The 19,239-nt window shown below is 36.4% G+C and overlaps 1 protein-coding gene across 1 annotated transcript; it reads left to right on the top strand.

Annotated features, from left to right (window-relative positions):
- The first annotated feature begins 11,785 nt into the window (after nucleotides 1-11,785).
- Nucleotides 11,786-14,389, top strand: LOC147480261 (galacturonosyltransferase 8-like). The gene is made up of 3 exons (XM_086576771.1): nucleotides 11,786-12,381; nucleotides 12,464-13,717; nucleotides 13,840-14,389. The coding sequence occupies exons 1-3, from the start codon at nucleotides 12,202-12,204 to the stop codon at nucleotides 14,113-14,115; spliced, it is 1,710 nt and encodes a 569-aa protein (XP_086432897.1). The 5' UTR covers nucleotides 11,786-12,201; the 3' UTR covers nucleotides 14,116-14,389.
- Nucleotides 14,390-19,239: the final 4,850 nt, after the last annotated feature.

Here is a 19,239-nt window from a genome sequence, read left to right as displayed (position 1 = left end):
TCTATCAACCTCCTTTCAAATGCTTTTCTCTTCTTAGCAACTTCATCTGGATTTAATCCACAGGATATAATTAATGTCCATTCCAATCATCAGCCGCATTCTAAATGGTTGCATGTCAATATAGTTTACCCTCTCAGGAACACCTCTAAGAAGACTATCAATAAAGGCAAGACAATATAACCCACAACTGTTGGAATCTGGTTGTTATGTGACACTAACAAATTCACGAGCCCATGATGTGTTCAAATCAACAGTGGAGCTTGGATCAACATACCTGAGCACATAAGGAATCATTCTCTCCAAAGCTAGTTGTTCATCAGAAATTTGCTTTCCACCAAAAGAATCATAGGTGCACACTTTCATTTCTTTACAGTTAAAGACATCAACAATCCAGTGACTACCATGAACTTGAAGAGGTACAATTACTCCCTTACCCTGTACTGGGTGGGGTTGATTTCTTATCCTTCATTCAAAGGGCTCTAAATACTCTTTCACAATTTCATCTGTATGGTACAAACCATTACCCACTCTGTCCTCTGGGCTTGCATCTCGAAAACTTGGGTCTTGGAGCTTTTTCTTGAATATCTCATCCTCTCTTATGATGAATTTCTACATCCAAAAGTGATGATGAAGCTTATCAAACTTAAGTCAGTAAGCTTCAACAGAAACTTAGTATTAAAGTATAAAGAACTCACAGAAAAGTAAACATCAGCCACAACAGTATACACTTCCTCTTCTGGAAAGGCATGTTCCTTACAATGCTGCTTATACCACCTTATCAATAGCTTGACATATAAGCTGAGAACCTATAAAAGAATTATATAGTAATTAGTAACAATTAACTTTTTGTAGTAGTTTACTTTGCACAGGCAATACCAAGTTGCTGATAGTTGTAGAGCTAATTACTAATGGTAGATTCATTACCTCACCATCTGCCCATTGTCTTCCATGTAACGAATGAAAATTATGCACTAAAATAACTTGATTGTACCCAAAACCTCTCATATCTGGAGAGTTCTATTGATCCATCTTCCTACTTAACTTTTTCCAGTAATAATTGACAACATTTACCTCACCTGTGGTAGTTGTTTTCTTGTAAAAGGTTGATGATAGAGCAACCTTGATTAATAAGTCACATTCCTTTCCCATTTTCTCTTCCCATAAACCAGTACTTTCTTTTCCCAGTCTTTTTTCCCTCCTCCTTCTATGGCCACTCTCTTCAGTTTTCTTATCCATTTCCATCTCCATCTGAGTGTGAATGAGGACCACATCAGGTTCCTCTAAATCAACAGCATCATGCTGACCCATAGTGTTATGATCATCATCTACAGATGCCACAACATGTTCAGTGCTTGCTCCTTTAGATGGTGATAGGGCTGGCAATTCGGTTATGTTAGGGAGCTCTGCACTTCCAGCCAATAGTGAAGCAAAACTGATTTTTTTCCATTTCTCTGTTCAAGACTCCTTCCCCATCAAGATCACCAGGAGGAAGCACTAAAGCACAAGCCAAAGGAAAGTAAAAGGGAACATGGTCAAGCATTGCAGATTCAGCATAAGGTACTATAGCAGTCTGTACCCCCACTAGGTCCTCCTCCAGCTCCACATTATGTTCTTGGTATGTCCCCTTTGGTATGGCCTCACTAATTTCTTGCAAAGCACTTGCAGCAACTGACTCCGACTCATTTTGCCCTCTTTGTTGTTGTTCAACATCTTCATCTTCATCAGACTCAGCCTGGATCAACTTTCTTCTTTGTTTGGGTGTCTCTGTTTCCTTAAGCTTCATCTCCCGTTCCCTTGTTCTCTCACTGATTTGATATTTTTTTCTTCAAGTTTTGCCTCTCACTAGCTTTTATTGCCTCAACTTTGCTTGCCCTTGATGGCTGAACTCGGGTCCACAAACTTTGACCACTTTCCTTTTCTTTACTTCATACTGAGCAGGTATTGAAGTATCTCCCAGAACTTCAAGGCTTTGATCCTTGTCCAATGCTCTTTTTCTTTTATATGAGGAACTATGAGAAACCTCAAAGGTAACTTTCTCAGAAGTAGATGAACTCCCTTTCTTAGGTTATAAGTGAACCTTCTTATGGGAAGACCTTGTTGGTGTTTCAAGTATAACATCAGCACCTACATTGCTTGGCTTCTTTGGGCTTCTAGTTGTAGCTCTTTTCATAACCTCAACCTCCAAACTTTTACTCCTTGATATACTCCTTGTTCTACTCCTTGTTCTACCCCTTGTTCTAGGCCCTTTCACAACCTCAACCTCTGAACTTTCTATACCACCTTTCAACCCACCATGAACAATCTCTTGAATTATTGTTTCCATGCCAGTCCTTATTTCACTCTAGAGTATATCCCCAACAACCCTAACATCCTTACTGACCTGTTTTAGATTAATTAGAGCACATAACAAAGAATATAAGTAAGATCCCACTTCACTATTTGTAAACCACAGCAGATACATTGTTGTTGCTGACATATCTTGTTTAACAATAGCTCACTCATGGTACCATAACATATTACTGACTCATATATGAAACAATGCTGCAACATGCAGTTCAATAACAACACATTATCAGTGCTTCATATAACAACATGGGTCCTAACAACATTTGCAATTCCAATTCAAGATTATATAATAGGGTACCCATATCATATTACAACTTCTATAACATTATAAGATTATATGAGTACTTAAAATATCAAAAACTGGTTACTCATATATTATCATGGATACCCTATTATCATTCTGGGATTAACATGCAAGATCCCACTTCACTATTTGTAAACCACAACAGATACATTGTAGTTGCTGACATATCTTGTTTAACAGTAGCTCACTCATGGCACCATAACATATTACTGCCTCATATATGAAACAATGCTGCAACATGCAATTCCATAACAACACATTATCAGTGCTTCATATTACAACATGGGTCCTAACAACATTTTTAATTCCAATTCAAGACTATATAATAAGGTACCAATATTATATTACAACTTCTATAACATTATAAGATTATATGAGTACTTCAAATGTCAAAAACTGGTTACCCATATATTATCATTGGTACCCTATTATCATTCTGGGATACAACATGCAACATTATTGAACAAAATAAATAAAACAAGTTACTTACAAGGCCTTTAATTACTTTTGCCTGTCTTTGAAAAAGTTCCTCATTATTGTATTTCCCTGAAACTGCTGCACCACTTTGCATGGGCTGTTACGCCAAAGCATCCTTTAGCACTTCTTCATTCAGTTCTCTTTTAGAAAGATCTAGACTTTCCAACACCACTGCCTTCCCCTTAAGAGGCTGAAGCTTTTTCTTATAAGTATGTAGATGTATGTTTCTGGAAGGCAAGTCTACCCAATCTCGTATTATGGGGAACCTACCATCAACTTGTCTCCGAGCCCCAAGAGATGGGATGTGAAGATATACCCAAATAACAAAACAAATTAAACAATCATAAACTGCGAAAGAATCCTTTCAAACACTCACCAGGTTAGACATGTCTTCCAAAGACTCTTCCAACATTTCAAACAGAGGTGTGCCCCAAGGAAAGCTATCAAATGCATTTAAATTCTTGGCCAAATCAATATACCTCCCATCAACTATCCTAGCAGATCTTGGAAGCACAACCTACAATAGTATATACAACCTATTCAGCCTAAACACATCATTCTGACTTTCTTCACCAACACTTGATTTTGCCAAGTTTCTAGCTTCCAATATTTATGTTTCAGAAACCGTGATTCCTTTAAAAAACCTTGCATGAAATTGGGATGGGATCTTGATGTCTGCCGTGTAGAATGAATTAGAAACCGGCTTCACACTAAGACCTATTATAAGAGCAGCATCACTTTTTTTAAACACCAAATCCTTCTTACCGATTCAGTAGTAAAGTTTACCTACTTGGTGTCCCAAAACAGCATACACTAGCGTAGTAGTAGTGTGTATTCTCTCGTTAATGCTTAAAAACTTTCAGAAGCAAGACTTCTCAAAATCTTCCCTCTCTTCAGTAGTGAATGTCTTGAATAATTTATGCATTTTATCAAGTGACATACGAACAGTCAAATTATTAAGCTTTCTCATTTTTGAAAGATTGGAAATGGTCGGAAAATTAGGGATTCAGGGTATTCAATTTGGGCAGTTTTTTTGGTCCAAAAATGAACACTGAACAATCCTTATAACTCACACATATTACTACCGACACGTGCTAGTTAAAGGTTAAAAAACCATCATTTCTTCAACAGTTCGGCGAATAATTAATGCTATCGTATCGTTCCTAACACGTGACAAAGATTTTTCCCGCCCAAACTAGATTCTTCATCTCACCAGTTTATCTAAGTACAGACATATTCGTATGTACTAACCATCAGCAACTTCTGAGTCTGGTCATTTTACAAAGGGTGGGACTTCCAAACATTTTGGCTATTTCTATAAGAAAACTTTTTAAATATTGAACAACGGACAAGCTTGTAACTGAGTTGGGTGGGAATAATGGTGAAATATGGCACTAAGATGCTAGTTACTACTTCTCAACTTCAGTATGTGTTATTAAATGCTACACTTTTGCTTTCCTTGATATTGAATAAACTTATCAAAGTTAACTTTTGTTTAACTTGTTATTGGAAAATACTATTTTGTACATAATTTATAGGTGTATATTAAAGTCAACCTGATAGTCTTAATTGTGTTCTTTTTTATGGCTTCAGTTGCTGATGTATCATACATAATACGCTGCCGGTTACCTCTGTTTAGAATAGCACATCCAGCCCAGTTTTGTGAATGCTAAATACATCTTTTCTTATTGAGTTTCCATACATATTTCTTTCTCATTATCTCCTTATAAACAATAACAGTGATATAAGGGTACCCCTGATATAATCACAAACAAAACATATGAACATTAACAGTTACTGTGCTGACACTCAAGCACAATGAACCGGCCAGTTTCACAAACCACAAAATACCATTACATCGATTCATGCCCAAACCTATACAGTGAAACATACTTCCAAAACTCCATAAGGTGATCTGTGAAGTGGAAGTGTGATTTCCAAAGAAACCCAAGTTGTTGACGGTACATGTAAGTGTCGCTTATGGTGGCATCCACAGAGTCTTCATTACTAAAACCTGGCGGAACCGCGACTGAAAAGGTAATCCAAGCTCACCACAGTGACTGCTCAGTTGTCTTTTTCTGCTTTTGAATCATATTCAAGTAGTTAATTTTTTCATCGATCTAGAAAGGGACTTGTTCATCAAGTACATCATATAAAAACTCAATTTCATGCGCTTGGACAAACCTTCCACAAGACACATGAATCCTTCTAAGGAAATATACACATCAAACACTCTCAATTTCACCTCACCTGTTACATACTTCTTCACTCCATGCAACAAGAACAAAATCAACATGGAAATAGTAAACACAACTATGGAAACCTTAAAAAACTCTATACACTACTACGTAAAAACAAACCCAAGACGACCTAAAAAGAAACCAACACTGAAGACAACAAACCAAAGTTCAAAACATATCAATAAACAATGAGAACCGTAGAGGGAGAGGATAATCAAGAAGATGAACCTTAGAAAAATCCATTATCAAGATTTGTGTTCTTGTCTTCCATTAAAAACCTTACCAAAATCACGAAGGAGAGGATAACCAAGAAGATGAAGTAAAAAAATAGAAGCTTTGGAGGTTTGTAAACACTTTTATAGTTTGGCATAAAAATCGAGGTCAATGTTGTTTCATGTCTGTACAACAAAAACAACCCAGAAATTGCTGATAGTAGGTCCATAAGTTGCTGGTTCCTGATTCCCACAATAGCTAATGTTCGTTTTCATTTTTACTGGGTTGAAATCCAACGGTCATTAATCGCTAGTACGTATATCGCTAAGAGAATCTAACGGATAAATATTACTGTACATGTCAACATCAGAAGTACAAGAGGAGAGAGAGTGTGTTGTAGAGGAGAGAGAGTGTGGCAAGAGGAAAGAGAGTGTTGTAAGGAAGGGCAAAAGGGTCAAAAACCCGTTGAATTGGTCAAAATTAAAAGGCATGGCCGGTTGGAGCAAAATGTGCTTTTATCATGGCCGATTTAGGCAATTACCCATCTATGAATTTGGCCTATTTCAATTGGGCTTTTTTATTCTGTATTTGAGACATTTGTATTTCAATTTGCGTAATAAAATCAAATATACCGTATATGAATTTGGCGGGTCAGAGGTCGGGTTTTGGAGTCAAGGTTTGGTTTGGTTTCAGGTTATTAGGTAAGGGTTGGGTTCGAGTAGCCTTCAGGTACCAAATCTCTACCGAACCCTACCCTATATTATATGTCGGGTACTCGAGTAGGTTTTAGGTTCGGTTTTTATCGAGTGCAGGTCGGTTTTTTGTCGATTTTTGTTGTTAGATTTTGGGTCCAACTGCACACCCCTAAAACTGCCTACTTAAGTCTAAAAGCCATATAAAGCCACTTGGCTATGGCATAGACCTCCAGTAAAGCCTAGCCGTAGTCAACAGTTCATTCAGCACATTTGCTAGGTACATACGTCTAATCATGCAACTTACCAAAAGTTTAGTTATAGTGACATGATACTAGAAGCCTTGGAGTAGGGGTGTCAACGATCCGGTTCTGGTTTGGTTATTAGTGTTGTAAGAACCAATAACCATTTAGTTTTGTGGTTCCGTAAATAACTATTTTGAGTTTTTATATACTTTATTTCAATATTTTTATGTTAAAAGTACGATAACATTCGATTCTGGTTTTGGTCCGATTTTTTTGTTTAAAAAACCATTTGGTTTTGGTTCTATATGGTCCGGTTTTTTTAGTATCTATTTTTAAATTATTCATAAAAGTAGGAACCATAACCATGATTTTTTATGTTGTTTCAGTTCGGTTAAATAGGAACCCATTGACACCCTTAGCATGGGGTGGTAAGCTAAAAAAATATCCCAAGAAATTTGGAAATCACTCAGAAGCTAAGCAAGACAACCATGCGACTTTACAGAGTTTATCAATAAAAATTGCAAAAAGGTAGAGTTTATCCTTGGTTGTAAACTTCTAACACACAGTAACAATCAATTTACTTTCTCAATCCGACAAAATTGAAAAAGTGTGTTATCCCGAAATGCCTAGGGTCTCTAATTTACTGTTTGTACATGTGAGTTTGCATTAGAATAAATACAAAACACTTGATTGAATAAACGCATCTACAAGAGATTATTCATTATAATAAATGCAAAACACTTGATTGATTGAATGCACGAACATTTTATTAAATTTCTTGCCTCACTAAGAAACTAAGCAAGACAACCATGCCACTTTACAAAGTTTATCAATAAAAACTGCAAAAAAAAAATAGAGTTTATTTACATAATCAATTTTACCTATCAATCCGAAAAATTAGAAAACTGTGTAATCCGGAAATGCCTAGGGTCTCTAATTGCCTGCCTCACTAATGCTAAGAATGAATATATCTACTGACATGGTGCTCCACATGTCAAATCAGGTGCGTAATCTTACACTTGAGGTGCAACTAAAATTTCCTTTAATGACTTTAATCATAAACAAATCCAGCAGGAATTAAGGAAAACAAAAAAGAAAAAATGAAAATCTAAAAATATCTTAATTGTACATGTGTCTTTTCTAACTAGTTCTAACACGATCCACACCACGCACTAACACCCCTCTCCAAAAACCGCTCTATTTTATCATATAGAAAATTAACATCTCCTCATCTGTTGTTGTTTACCTCTTTCAGTTTCAGTTTTTTGCAACTTTTATTAGCCATATCAAAGCCCTGGCTAGTGAAATTTTCCATTCTATGAAGAAGATGAAAAAGAAAAATCAATGATGGATGGCTATCAAGCTTGATATGGCCAAGGCTTTTGATTGAGTGGAGTGCCGCTTTATTGCTCTCACTTTAGATAAGCTAGGTTTCTCTCCTACAGCTAGGCAGCTTATAAATGAATGCATAGCAACAGTTTCATATAATGTTCTCCTTAATGGTGCTCCCTTGAGCAAGGTTTTCCCCTTTAGAGGTTTGAAGCAAGGTGATCCCATATCACCTTATCTTTTCATCTTGGTTTCAGAAGCATTGTCAAGACTTTTTCTTCAAGAAGAAACCAATGGAAATATACATGGTATTAAACTCAAGCCATCCTCTATACCTTTCACTCACCTCCTATATGCAGATGACTTAATAATTTTCTGCAAAGCTACAGTAAATGAGGCAGAGTGTATGAAAAGTATCATTGATAAATATTGCCTGGCATCTAGTCAAGTAGTAAATTGGGACAAATTAAGCATCTTTTTTAGTTCAAATGTGCATCATGATCGTCAAGTTCTTCTTAAGAGATTGTGGAATGTTAGAACTTTCAATGAGAACGAAAAATATTTGGGAGTACCTATTGTCTTGTCTGCTAACAGAAGTGAGAATTTTGATTTCTTAGTAGATAAAGTTCAAAGGAAGATTTTTGGGTGGAAGGCTAAAGTTTTGTCTCAGGTAGGAAGGGGAATACTTGTGAAGACAGTGGCACAGGCTATACTAATCTATACTATGAGCACTTACCATATTCCAATCAAGGTATGTGATAAGTTAGATCGGTTAGCCAAAGACTTTTGGTGGAATGGAAGAGAAGATTCTAAGTCAGTTCACACTGCAAGCTAGGATAAGTTGTGTCTTCCTAAATCTATGGGGGACATGGGCTTTAGAAAATCAAGAGACATGAATGCTGCACTCCTTGAAAAGCATGGCTGGAAGTTACTTAAAGGTTCAGATTCCTTATGGGCATCTTTCTTTAGAGCTACATATAGTAACTGGTGGAGGCTAAAAGATGTTGATAAACTACCTTATGACTGTTCTTATTTTCGGAGGGGAGTATGTAGATACTTGCAATTTATCTCGGATAACTCATGTTGGTCTATGGGTGATGGATCAAAGATATTCCTTTTTATGACAAGTGGCTCTCTCTCAATGGTAAACCTTTGCCTTTAGATGATTTCAAACCAAATGATACCACTCTACACCATCTTTATGTCAAACACCTCATCCTTCCAGCCTCTCAGTCTTGGAATCTTACTAGGATTGGAGAATTGTTTCCAACCTTTATCAAAAACATCATTAGTAGAATTCATCTTAGGCCATGTGTCACTTCTGATAGTTTAAGATGGCTTGGTAATAGAAAGGGTGAGTTTTATGTTAAAAGTGTTTATCATCTTATCAGCAAGCATGAGAATCAAGCACATTGCTCTACTTTAAATTTCAGAACTGTGAAGCTTATTTGGAAGCTTAGAGTAAATGCTAGTCTGCAGCTTTTTATTTGGAAGCTCTATCTTCATTATCTCTCTACTGGAGATAAACTTCTTAACAGAAAATTTAATAGTGATCTAACATGTTGTTTCTATTACAAGCATCTGGAATTAGATTATCATTTATTCTTTGAATGTGAGTGGATCAAAGTTGTGTGGTTTGCATCCACTGTTTCTCTCAGAGTAGCAGATCACATATACACTGACTGTAGGCAATGGATAGAACTCTTTATTAGTTGGATGGAAACTGATTGTGAGGATCTCAATAGAAGGGGACTATTCTGTCTTTGCTTTCTATATGAGATATGGAAACACATAAACTATGTGAAATTTGAGAGGGGAGTTTTTAACATGAGAACTATCTGGCACAACTCAAATTCCTCCTGGAACACTAATCTGGAGGCTTTCATGAGTGATGACGCGACAATTATTGTTTCTGCTTCCCAACACAATAATTTATTTACTCATACTTGTCCATATATATTTTATGATGCTAGTTATGATAGGGTGTCATGTAAAGGAGCTGCTGGAGCTTTGTGCAAGGAGCAGTCTTGGGAGCTAGTTTTACAAAGTTCAAAGCAAATAATGCTATGGAAGCTGAGTATATAGCTACAGAACTTTCTTGCAAGATGCTGCGACAATTAGTTTTGTCCCCAGAAACAATTTTCATCTATGGAGATAACAAGACTATTGCAGAAGCCTTAGAAAAGGACCTGCCACCTACTGACTGGAATTATATTCCCATTTTGCAGAACATTAGTGTTTTAAAATCTGAATTTGATTTCCTTGTAGTTTTCAAGTGGATTAGTAGAAACTTGAATGGGGAGGCCCACTCAATAGCTAAATAGGCTATGAGTTTTTCAGGAATGGAGCCTCCACGTCCACTATCTTGTTTGTTATATGAACCAATGTATCTTGAAGTTTAAGTTTATAATAGATCAGTGATTATCGGGAAAAAAATATTAGCCAGGCAACTGTTTAGTTTAGCGTCTTTGTGCTAAACCTAAAATGAGAGTATTAGAATTATCTCGAAAGTTAATAAATGAAATCCTTTGAGAAAAATTTGGTAGTAATAAAAACTTTACTTTTTTTTTTCAATTTCCCTAAAAAGAAATTGGGTATTACATTTCCTAAATTATTTAATAAATTATATTTATTCGTCATAATGTACATTGAAATGTCAAAACATCGCAAGTGGCAACTAGCTCAGTTTGTAAAATCTTTGGGTGATGATACTAGATGTGAAACCCGCCAACATTTGATTTGTCCAAGTTGCTGATCTCATTTAAAACAGGTTTTGCATTCTAGAAAAAAAATGTCAAAATTTTGTTTAAGTTGAAAATAATGGGGCTATTAGAACGATTAGAGTATTCCCAATGCAAGCAATAATTTTTCACCTATTTCATGTCTTTGCTACCTTTCTGGTGAAAAACTGCCAATGGTTGCCCAATGCAGAGGTAACTATAAATTTCGGACGGAATGTGTTATTCCGTCTGAATATAAATATCGAAAAAAACGCGCCGGATGGAATGAAATATCCCGGCCCAAAGTTAAAAAAAACGGAAAAAAAAATTCCAAAAAAACACAATGGGACAGAATATTTCATTCCATTTGGAAAAAACACACGAGACGGAATAAAAGATTATGTCCGAAACTCACAACTCAATAACAATCTCGGTAGCAAGTGCTACTCTCATTGTCACTAAGTTACAAGCTACCCTTATTGTCACCCTTGTATTGGACAAGGGTTTTAGGTTCCATAAGGGTGACAAGTCCCTATTTTCCCTCATAGTGACTTGCATTGGGAATGCTCTTAGAACAAGTCCAATAGAGGGCTATATGGCTGCTAAAGGCAAATATAGCACCCCAACCACAAAAATATCATTCCAATAGGGCTGCTAAAAGGGTCTTAAATTTGGAAGGAGTCAAAAACCCAACCAAAGTTAAGACCTTCGCTAGCAGCTGTTATAATAAGTTCGGGAGATGGACGGCATAGTTTTCGCCGTCCAGGTAAAAAATTCGACTGCAGACAACGTAAACGTGTGTCGTCAAAAAAATTCAACTTAAGTTACAAAATAATGGACGGACAGCAAAAACTATGTCGTCCGTATTATTTAGCACTTTAAAACAGAAAACGCAGTTAGATTGATTTTTTTATTTTGGGGTGTCAAATTTAGCTGGGCAAGCTAAAAAAACTATATGACATCTTTTAACAGCCCAATTTAACAGCTCTCCATTGGACTTGCTCTTAGGAGTAGATGCTGATACCTGAGTTACATACGCTTGGATCTGGTCTAAAGGAGTGGTAAATACACCGTTCTCATCCTTGGCGCTATCTCACAGGATACAGCCACACACTCACACCACATTCACTCGGTCTTTCCTAAAATGGACTCCGTGTGGGCCTGCTGGCTCTGAACTTCTAATAACGCACAGTAACAATCAATTTTATTTTCTCAATCCGAAAAACTGAAAAAGTGAGTTATCCGAATTTCCTACTTGCTAATGCTAACGATGAATATATCTACCGACATGGTGCTCGACATGTCAAATCAGGTGCGTGATCTTACACTTGAGGGTTGAGGTGCAACTAAAATTTCCTCTAATGCAGCGGGAATTAAGGAAAACAGAAACGAAAAAAATGAAAATCTTTCTCTCTCATTGGTCCCACAATTCCACACTGGCAATCTGGCGGTGCATTATTTAAGGAAAATTAGTTCAACAGTTCAACATTTGATCACTTAAACCCAAAAAAAAACACTCCCTTCCTCATTCCCCTTCATTCTTCCAGGGGCTTCTCATCACACTCGGAAACAAAAAAATAAAAAAATCCCAGATCTCATATCAAATCTCAACCATTGGATTATTACTCCCACATCATGGCAATTGGATCCCGGAGTGGTCGAACGACCACTGGACCAGGATCAACAAAAGGAACAAACATCATAACCTACAGGATTATAATCTCAGCAATATTCACACTTCTTTTCCTAGCAGCAATTTCCTCATTTCTCTTTTACACAACAACTTCTTCTCCAACAACAACTACAACTGATCCAGTAAGTCTCACTCTACTTTATTATCTTACACACATTAAATCCTGTCCGTTAATTTTACAAATCTCATTTTAATTTTTTGCAGAATGTTATTTTGAAATCTGAAGAAGGCCATGTTCATAGTTATGTACGAAGATCATTTCTAGCATTAAAATCTGATCCATTAAAAACGAGACTAGATCTAATACAGAAACAAGCTAATGACCATATTGCCCTTGTTAATGCCTATGCTGCTTATGCTAGAAAATTGAAGCTTGAAAACTCTAAGCAGTTGAGGGTATTTGAGGATTTGATTAGAAACTTTGTCGATTTGACTTCGAGACCCACTTATAAATCGGCATTGTTTGATACTGAAAGTTCAATTGAAGAAGACTTGTTGAAACAATTTGAAAAAGAAGTTAAAGATAGGGTGAAAACTGCGCGACAATTGATATCGGAAGCGAAGGAGAGTTTCGATAATCAGTTGAAGATTCAGAAGCTTAAGGATACGATTTTTGCCGTGAATGAGCAGTTGACCAAGGCGAAAAAACAAGGGGCGTTTTCTAGTTTGATTGCGGCGAAATCTATACCGAAAAGTTTGCATTGTCTTGCTATGAGACTTGTTGAGGAGAGGATTGCGCATCCGGAAAAGTATGTTGATAATGGGGGGAAGCCGGAGTTTGAAGATCCGAATCTTTATCATTATGCTATTTTTTCAGATAATGTGATTGCGGCGTCCGTGGTGGTTAATTCGGCAGTTAAGAATGCGTTGGAGCCGTGGAAACACGTTTTTCATGTGGTTACGGATAGGATGAATTTGGCGGCAATGCAGGTTTGGTTTATTATGAGGCCGGCTGGTGGGGGTGCTCATGTTGAAGTGAAAGCAGTGGAGGATTATACTTTTTTGAATTCGTCTTATGTGCCTGTTTTGCGACAGCTTGAGTCGGCAAATTTGCAGAAGTTTTATTTTGAGAATAGGGCTGAGAATGCGACCAAGGATGCTAATAACTTGAAATTTAGGAACCCCAAGTACTTGTCTATGTTGAATCACCTTCGGTTTTACCTTCCTGAGATGTACCCCAAGTTGCATAGGATTCTGTTCTTGGATGATGATGTGGTTGTGCAACGTGATTTGACGGGATTGTGGAAGATTGATATGGATGGAAAGGTGAATGGAGCAGTTGAAACTTGTTTTGGATCGTTCCATCGCTATGCACAGTATATGAACTTTTCTCATCCTCTCATTAGAGAGCGGTTTAATCCCAAGGCTTGTGCTTGGGCTTATGGAATGAATTTCTTTGATCTTGATGCGTGGAGAAAGGAGGCATGCACAGAACAGTATCATTATTGGCAGACACAGGTAATTTCTCCTTCAGGCCTCATCCTATTGAATATAGTTTGCTTTTTTTTTTATGTACCATAGTAGTTGCAATGAGTGCTCTAATTGCGAAAGTTCTAAATTTTATTTCTCTTGATGATTAGAATGAGAATCGGACTTTATGGAAATTGGGGACACTCCCACCAGGATTGATCACATTCTACTCAACAACGAAGCCACTTGACAAATCATGGCATGTTCTGGGGCTTGGGTACAATCCAAGCATAAGCATGGATGAGATCAACAATGCTGCAGTTGTACATTACAATGGGAACATGAAACCGTGGCTAGATATTGCAATGAACCAGTTCCGGCCACTGTGGACAAAGTATGTTGATTATGAGATGGAGTTTGTGCAGATGTGTAACTTTGGACTTTAACTCCAATGATCAACATCATTTACTGGATGACAAGGTAATGCAAGGAAAGAATTGCTACTATGATCTTTTCAGTTTATCTGTCTTTCTGGAAGTCTTAGCTTGGAGTATGACCTTTGGGGCGAAGCTCCGTAATACATATTTACTGGCTGTGTTGAGATTTCAAGTGATAGTTTCTCTGTAATGTTTTTCGTAGTAATTAGCCTGTCGGTTATTATGTCTTTGTACCTCGAACAATTTGTTATATAGATGTCAAGCAATTCTTATATTCTTCTAAGATTATATCTATTTAGTAGTTATTGAATTTAAGCCATTTAGATGTGAATTGAGAAAAAGTTTCTGTCTGCTTATGTCTTACTCTTTGTGTCTTTATTGTTTCAGTATCCACAAATGGTAGAAACTTTTATGCCTATTCAAGTTTTGCCCTGTTTTTCATAACTATTTACATGGTGAAGCATTTGAGTAACAAATAGAATTATGGTCCTTAGTTTTTACACCAGTACACTATTCTTTTCTAATATGGATTGCTAGTTATGAACTATGGGATGATATATCTTATCTTGGTCTCAACTGTAGTTTGAGAATCGTTTTGACGTGTACTTTACCTGAGTATACTTGTGCTGCAGATTCCCGTGTTCACGTATTTGTTAGATGCATTATGTGTGGTAAATAATATAGAGTATATGCATTTCAAAATCCAAAGAAACCTGTTTGGTTTCCTTAACCTTTTTGGCTGTCCTTGTGCTCTTTAAATTTTTTTTCCGTAAATACATGTACTGAATATGGCATAATTGTCGTAAATTTGATGCATCAGTATCCCAAAAAATAACAAACTTTGTAGCTTTAGTAAGAAGCAATTTCTTATATGTTTGTGTAGGAGGATGAGATGAATGAAACAATTTCTAAGCATCTACACGGACATAACTAAATACCCTCTTATACAAACAAGATCTAGTATGATAAAAACGATATACTTTACTCAATATAGTAAGTTATCTCTTGGTAGGGCCTGAAGCTGGTTTAAGGCTGTTATTAATGATTTGGCAGACAGTTGATCTGCAGAAAAGTTTAAATGTGAATATCTCTTACACATACCATTTAAATGTGAAGTCCGAAAAGTTTCTGCTTTACTTGTCTTATACTGTGTGTCTTTATTCTTTCAATATTAACATATGCTTCAGACCTTCTATGCAACTCACAACTTGAGTTGCCTGCTACCATTCCTATATGGTGAAACAGCTAGTCAGCAAAGAGAATATGGTCCTTACTAGTACTTAAACTTTATCTAATATGTAGTGCTAGTTATGTAATATGGGATGATAACCTTCTTATCAAGGTCTTTAGTGTTGTTTGAAATGGAATCGAATCAATCGATCTATACTTTACCTAACGATCTTAATGTCTTATGCTTCAGATATTAGTATTCTCTATTAACTTATTTGTTAGAGTGCATTTTGTGTCCTAACAGACCTTTCTATTTCTGTATAGTTGCTCTTCGTAAATAGATCATATTATTTGCTTTCAATACTTAAAAAGATACCCTTTTGATTTCCTTAATCTTTTTGATGTCGATATGCTATATTATTTTCAGGATTAATTCCTCCACTGTGATAAGGTGTAACTGTGATATGGTGTATCATTGTGAGTTTGATGCATCAAGGTGCCTAAAAAATAGCTAAGTTTATAACATTGGTAAGCAGGATTAGAGAAATGATACAACAATATCTATACTGATAAAAATTGACAGATTTAACACTGTACAGTAAGACAATAAGATATCTCTTGGTACACCAGAACCAGGCTTGAGGCCGGTTGGAATGGTATTGGACTATTGGGTACAGATAATCTGCAGTTTGCTGGTTTTGTTTAGGAGTAAGTTTCTTGATGTAAGAGTGTTTAATGAAATCACTGTAGAAGGCAGTCGCTTGGTTGAAAAGGGAAGCGCAGCCTTCAAAGCCAACAGATGCGGTGCTTACGTCCTTACTTCAACTTTGTAATAGTTAAAGGCTTGGGGATTTTAAGCGGAGTGTAGTGTCCAATATTGTCTTTCGGATTTGGGTATTCTGCAAGTTATGAGCATCATTCATAAGCGTTTGTTACTGTATGTTAGAACTTAGAAACCTGTCAGAGAGGTTTGTCAGGGATATTATAGGGTGGTAAAAACGATTGCCAAGAATGCTCCTCTCTTGTCTGAGTTGTCTCCTGATATATGGTTTATGAGTTAGAAGGTGTCAAGGTGGCATAATCAGAGACTTCATTTGGGATGACAGTGAGAAGAATCAAAATTACCATGTAGTCTTTCTCGATGATGAGGGTTCAGTGTTTCGTTACAAATTATAGTGTTACCATGAATGTGACCCTTCTTTTCGAATGGTTTTTTATGTACAGAGGTGTCGTTCAAGCTTAATTGTAAGAAGTGGCAGGATATTTCTCACTTTATTTCATAGTAAAGAGATTGTTGTCTGTTAGAGACTTAACAGTTTTCGTCACCTGGCATGGTTTCTAGCGTAGAAGAACAAGTGAATTTACTCCGGTAGCAGTAGTAGCATTTGGTTTTCTAAGAAGAAAAGTGCCTCATCTGTTAAAAGCTAATCTTTTTCCTTCCCTATTTCTAATTCGATAATGTTGAAAGTCAGTCGCGAGGATTGAATCAGTGGTTTTCAGTTAGGAATTCGCCTCTACAATTATCATCTTATATATTACTATGATATCATTAAACTTTTGAAAATGAGAATCATGATATATACATGCGCCAATTACTTGCTCTTATATTGTAGTTTTGATATTTGGTTTGCCTGAGAATCATGATATATACATGCGCCAATTACTTGCTCTTATATTGTACTTGTGATATCTGGTTTGCCTGGAAATTTCGTCAAAGAAATGAAACTGAATCTCAAATTTTGTGTTATACAGTTATGGACGTTATTAAGAGCATCGGCACTTCAGGCTTCAGGCAGAGCACAACATATGAAAACAAAAATAGCAGATTGGTTAGTTAAGTGGTTGTATACGCCAAACAACCATGAACCATATTTGCTAAGGCTCTGTTTGGCCATGTGAAATTCGGTAGTACTCAACCATATGGTTTAGGGTATGGAAAACAAGTGGTGGATACTCCAAAAATATTTACTCTAGAACCTGTTTGCAATTGGCAAACTACAATTCAACATAATTTCATGGAAGGATCAAAGCGGTGGTCGGTCGATCGGAATAGAGACGGTGAAGAAGAAGAAGCCATAGACCGTTTTTTTTTTCTTTTTTTTGGTTGTTTGCTCTGTTTCTGATTTATAATTTTATTTTGGAAAGGTGGAGGGAGGAATTTGTGAGAGAAGAAAATGAGTGGGTGAAGAAGAAGGCTCGATCTTTTGAGCGTATAACCCGAATGAATAATAAAAAAATGTTTTCTCTCTCTTGTATTTCTCTCATGTATTACGTTATCTCACCTAAACCCAAATATCCACTATACACGGTTTTTCTGGTTTCACAATCAACCCAGTTTATACTCTACTCATTAGTTATGGCCCCAATTCATAAAATGGACCAGACCAAACACTAAGACCTGGTATGTAAGGTCTTATCCCTTCTACAGGTTGGGCAATTCATGTTGAAACAGGGCCTAAAGCTGGAGAAAAAGGACGGAGCAACAGATTGCAAATAAACTAAGTAGTAGGCCTTTTTCATCGGGCCTATTAACTAATGGACCATGTTTTTGTTTAGCATAAACACCTGTAGCAAAATGATCAAGAATTGAGGGAACGAAAAAAGTACACCAAACCAGTGCAAGAACTGTTATTTTGTTACTTGACAAAACGTTATGCTTCTGCATGGGTAATTTATTTATGAACCATTAAGTGATATAATGTTGGCACTCTTCTTTTATTTTCCTCATGTCGTGTAATGTCGTATTGTCACTCATATTGCAACTACTACTACTTAACAAGGTGTTTTGTCTATGTAGAGTCTCTTGCCCATTTTCAAAAGAAGTCTGATCGCATTGTTTTTGCTTTTCATCAGAGTAGTGTCAAGTGTCAACTATCAAGATTAGATTACTATTATTTTATTTTTTTTCATTTTTTTGTGCTTGTAATGTCGTCTCTCTTTATTGTACACATATATGCATTGATACTATATGTGAGGGTCAACATTACTCCCAACAGATAACATGGTTTGTGGTTGCTGGTATATATATTGGTTTACTACTTGATAACATAACATGGTAACGTACTTACATAGTGCCAAAATGAATTTCATCACCCCATATTTTTAGAAATAATTTGAAAGTTTGGCACCATAGTGTTGGACCACTGTTGGTTATAGATTTTATATTGGGTACATGTGTTTTGGTATTATTTACTAATGTTGGCTTTCATTGATTGGATTGTTTGAATGTGGTACAAACTTCGTTTGTCTAGAGAGATATGTCTGAGATGTTCACATTAAAGAAACATAAACCCACAATTTCTTCTTCATCCATTACTAGGATCACTGATTTAGATGATGATATATTGGCGGATATCATAAGCAGATTGCCTATAAAACATATGATTGGTTGCCAATCTGTATCTAGGTTATGGCACCACGTGATTTCTAATATATGTATTTCAAAGATAACATCATTTCCAGTGTATGGTTTGTTTTTCAACACTCGCAGGTTTCTTACTGACACTGGAATAAAAAAAAAGTCCTTGGAGTTTTGCTTGCAAAAATTCTTTATGTGAAAAGTTAGGATCACCAAATACCTCTTTGGTACAATCTTGTCTTGGTAGAAGGCTACCTTTTGATCCTTGTCTAAATAGTTTACTCGATTGTTGCAGCAGAATGCTTCTCTTCTTTGATCGATCTTCTATGCGCAATTTTATGTCTGTAACCCTTCCACAAAGCAGTATATTGCTACCCCTAATTCACTTCGGAGTCATGTCCCTCCGGATGGTGCTTTGTTCTTTGATCCTCATTCCAAAGTTGTACATGTATCAGGCTCATATCCAAGATTCAATATTTACTCTCAAGCTACTTGCAAATGGTCGGTATATAATTTAGATTTGGATCTTTGTGTTGCTAAATCCTTTTGGTCCCCGCATTATGTTTTTTTTAGATGGATTGTTGTATAAGCTATCCATGTCTGGA

Source organism: Coptis chinensis, chromosome 8 (assembly GCF_015680905.1).
Source record: "Coptis chinensis isolate HL-2020 chromosome 8, ASM1568090v1, whole genome shotgun sequence".
Taxonomy (NCBI): Eukaryota; Viridiplantae; Streptophyta; class Magnoliopsida; order Ranunculales; family Ranunculaceae; genus Coptis; species Coptis chinensis.
The sequence above is the reverse complement of the archived record's forward strand: the minus strand, read 5'-3'. Positions and strand labels throughout refer to the sequence as shown.

Bases quoted from the DNA above. Each gene is read 5' to 3' on its own strand.
- LOC147480261 (XM_086576771.1), top strand. From the start codon at position 12,202: ATGGCAATTGGATCCCGGAGTGGTCGAACGACCACTGGACCAGGATCA. The intron at 12,382-12,463 runs GTAAGTCTCACT...AATTTTTTGCAG, and splicing joins CAACAACTACAACTGATCCA to AATGTTATTTTGAAATCTGA. The intron at 13,718-13,839 runs GTAATTTCTCCT...CTTGATGATTAG, and splicing joins ATCATTATTGGCAGACACAG to AATGAGAATCGGACTTTATG.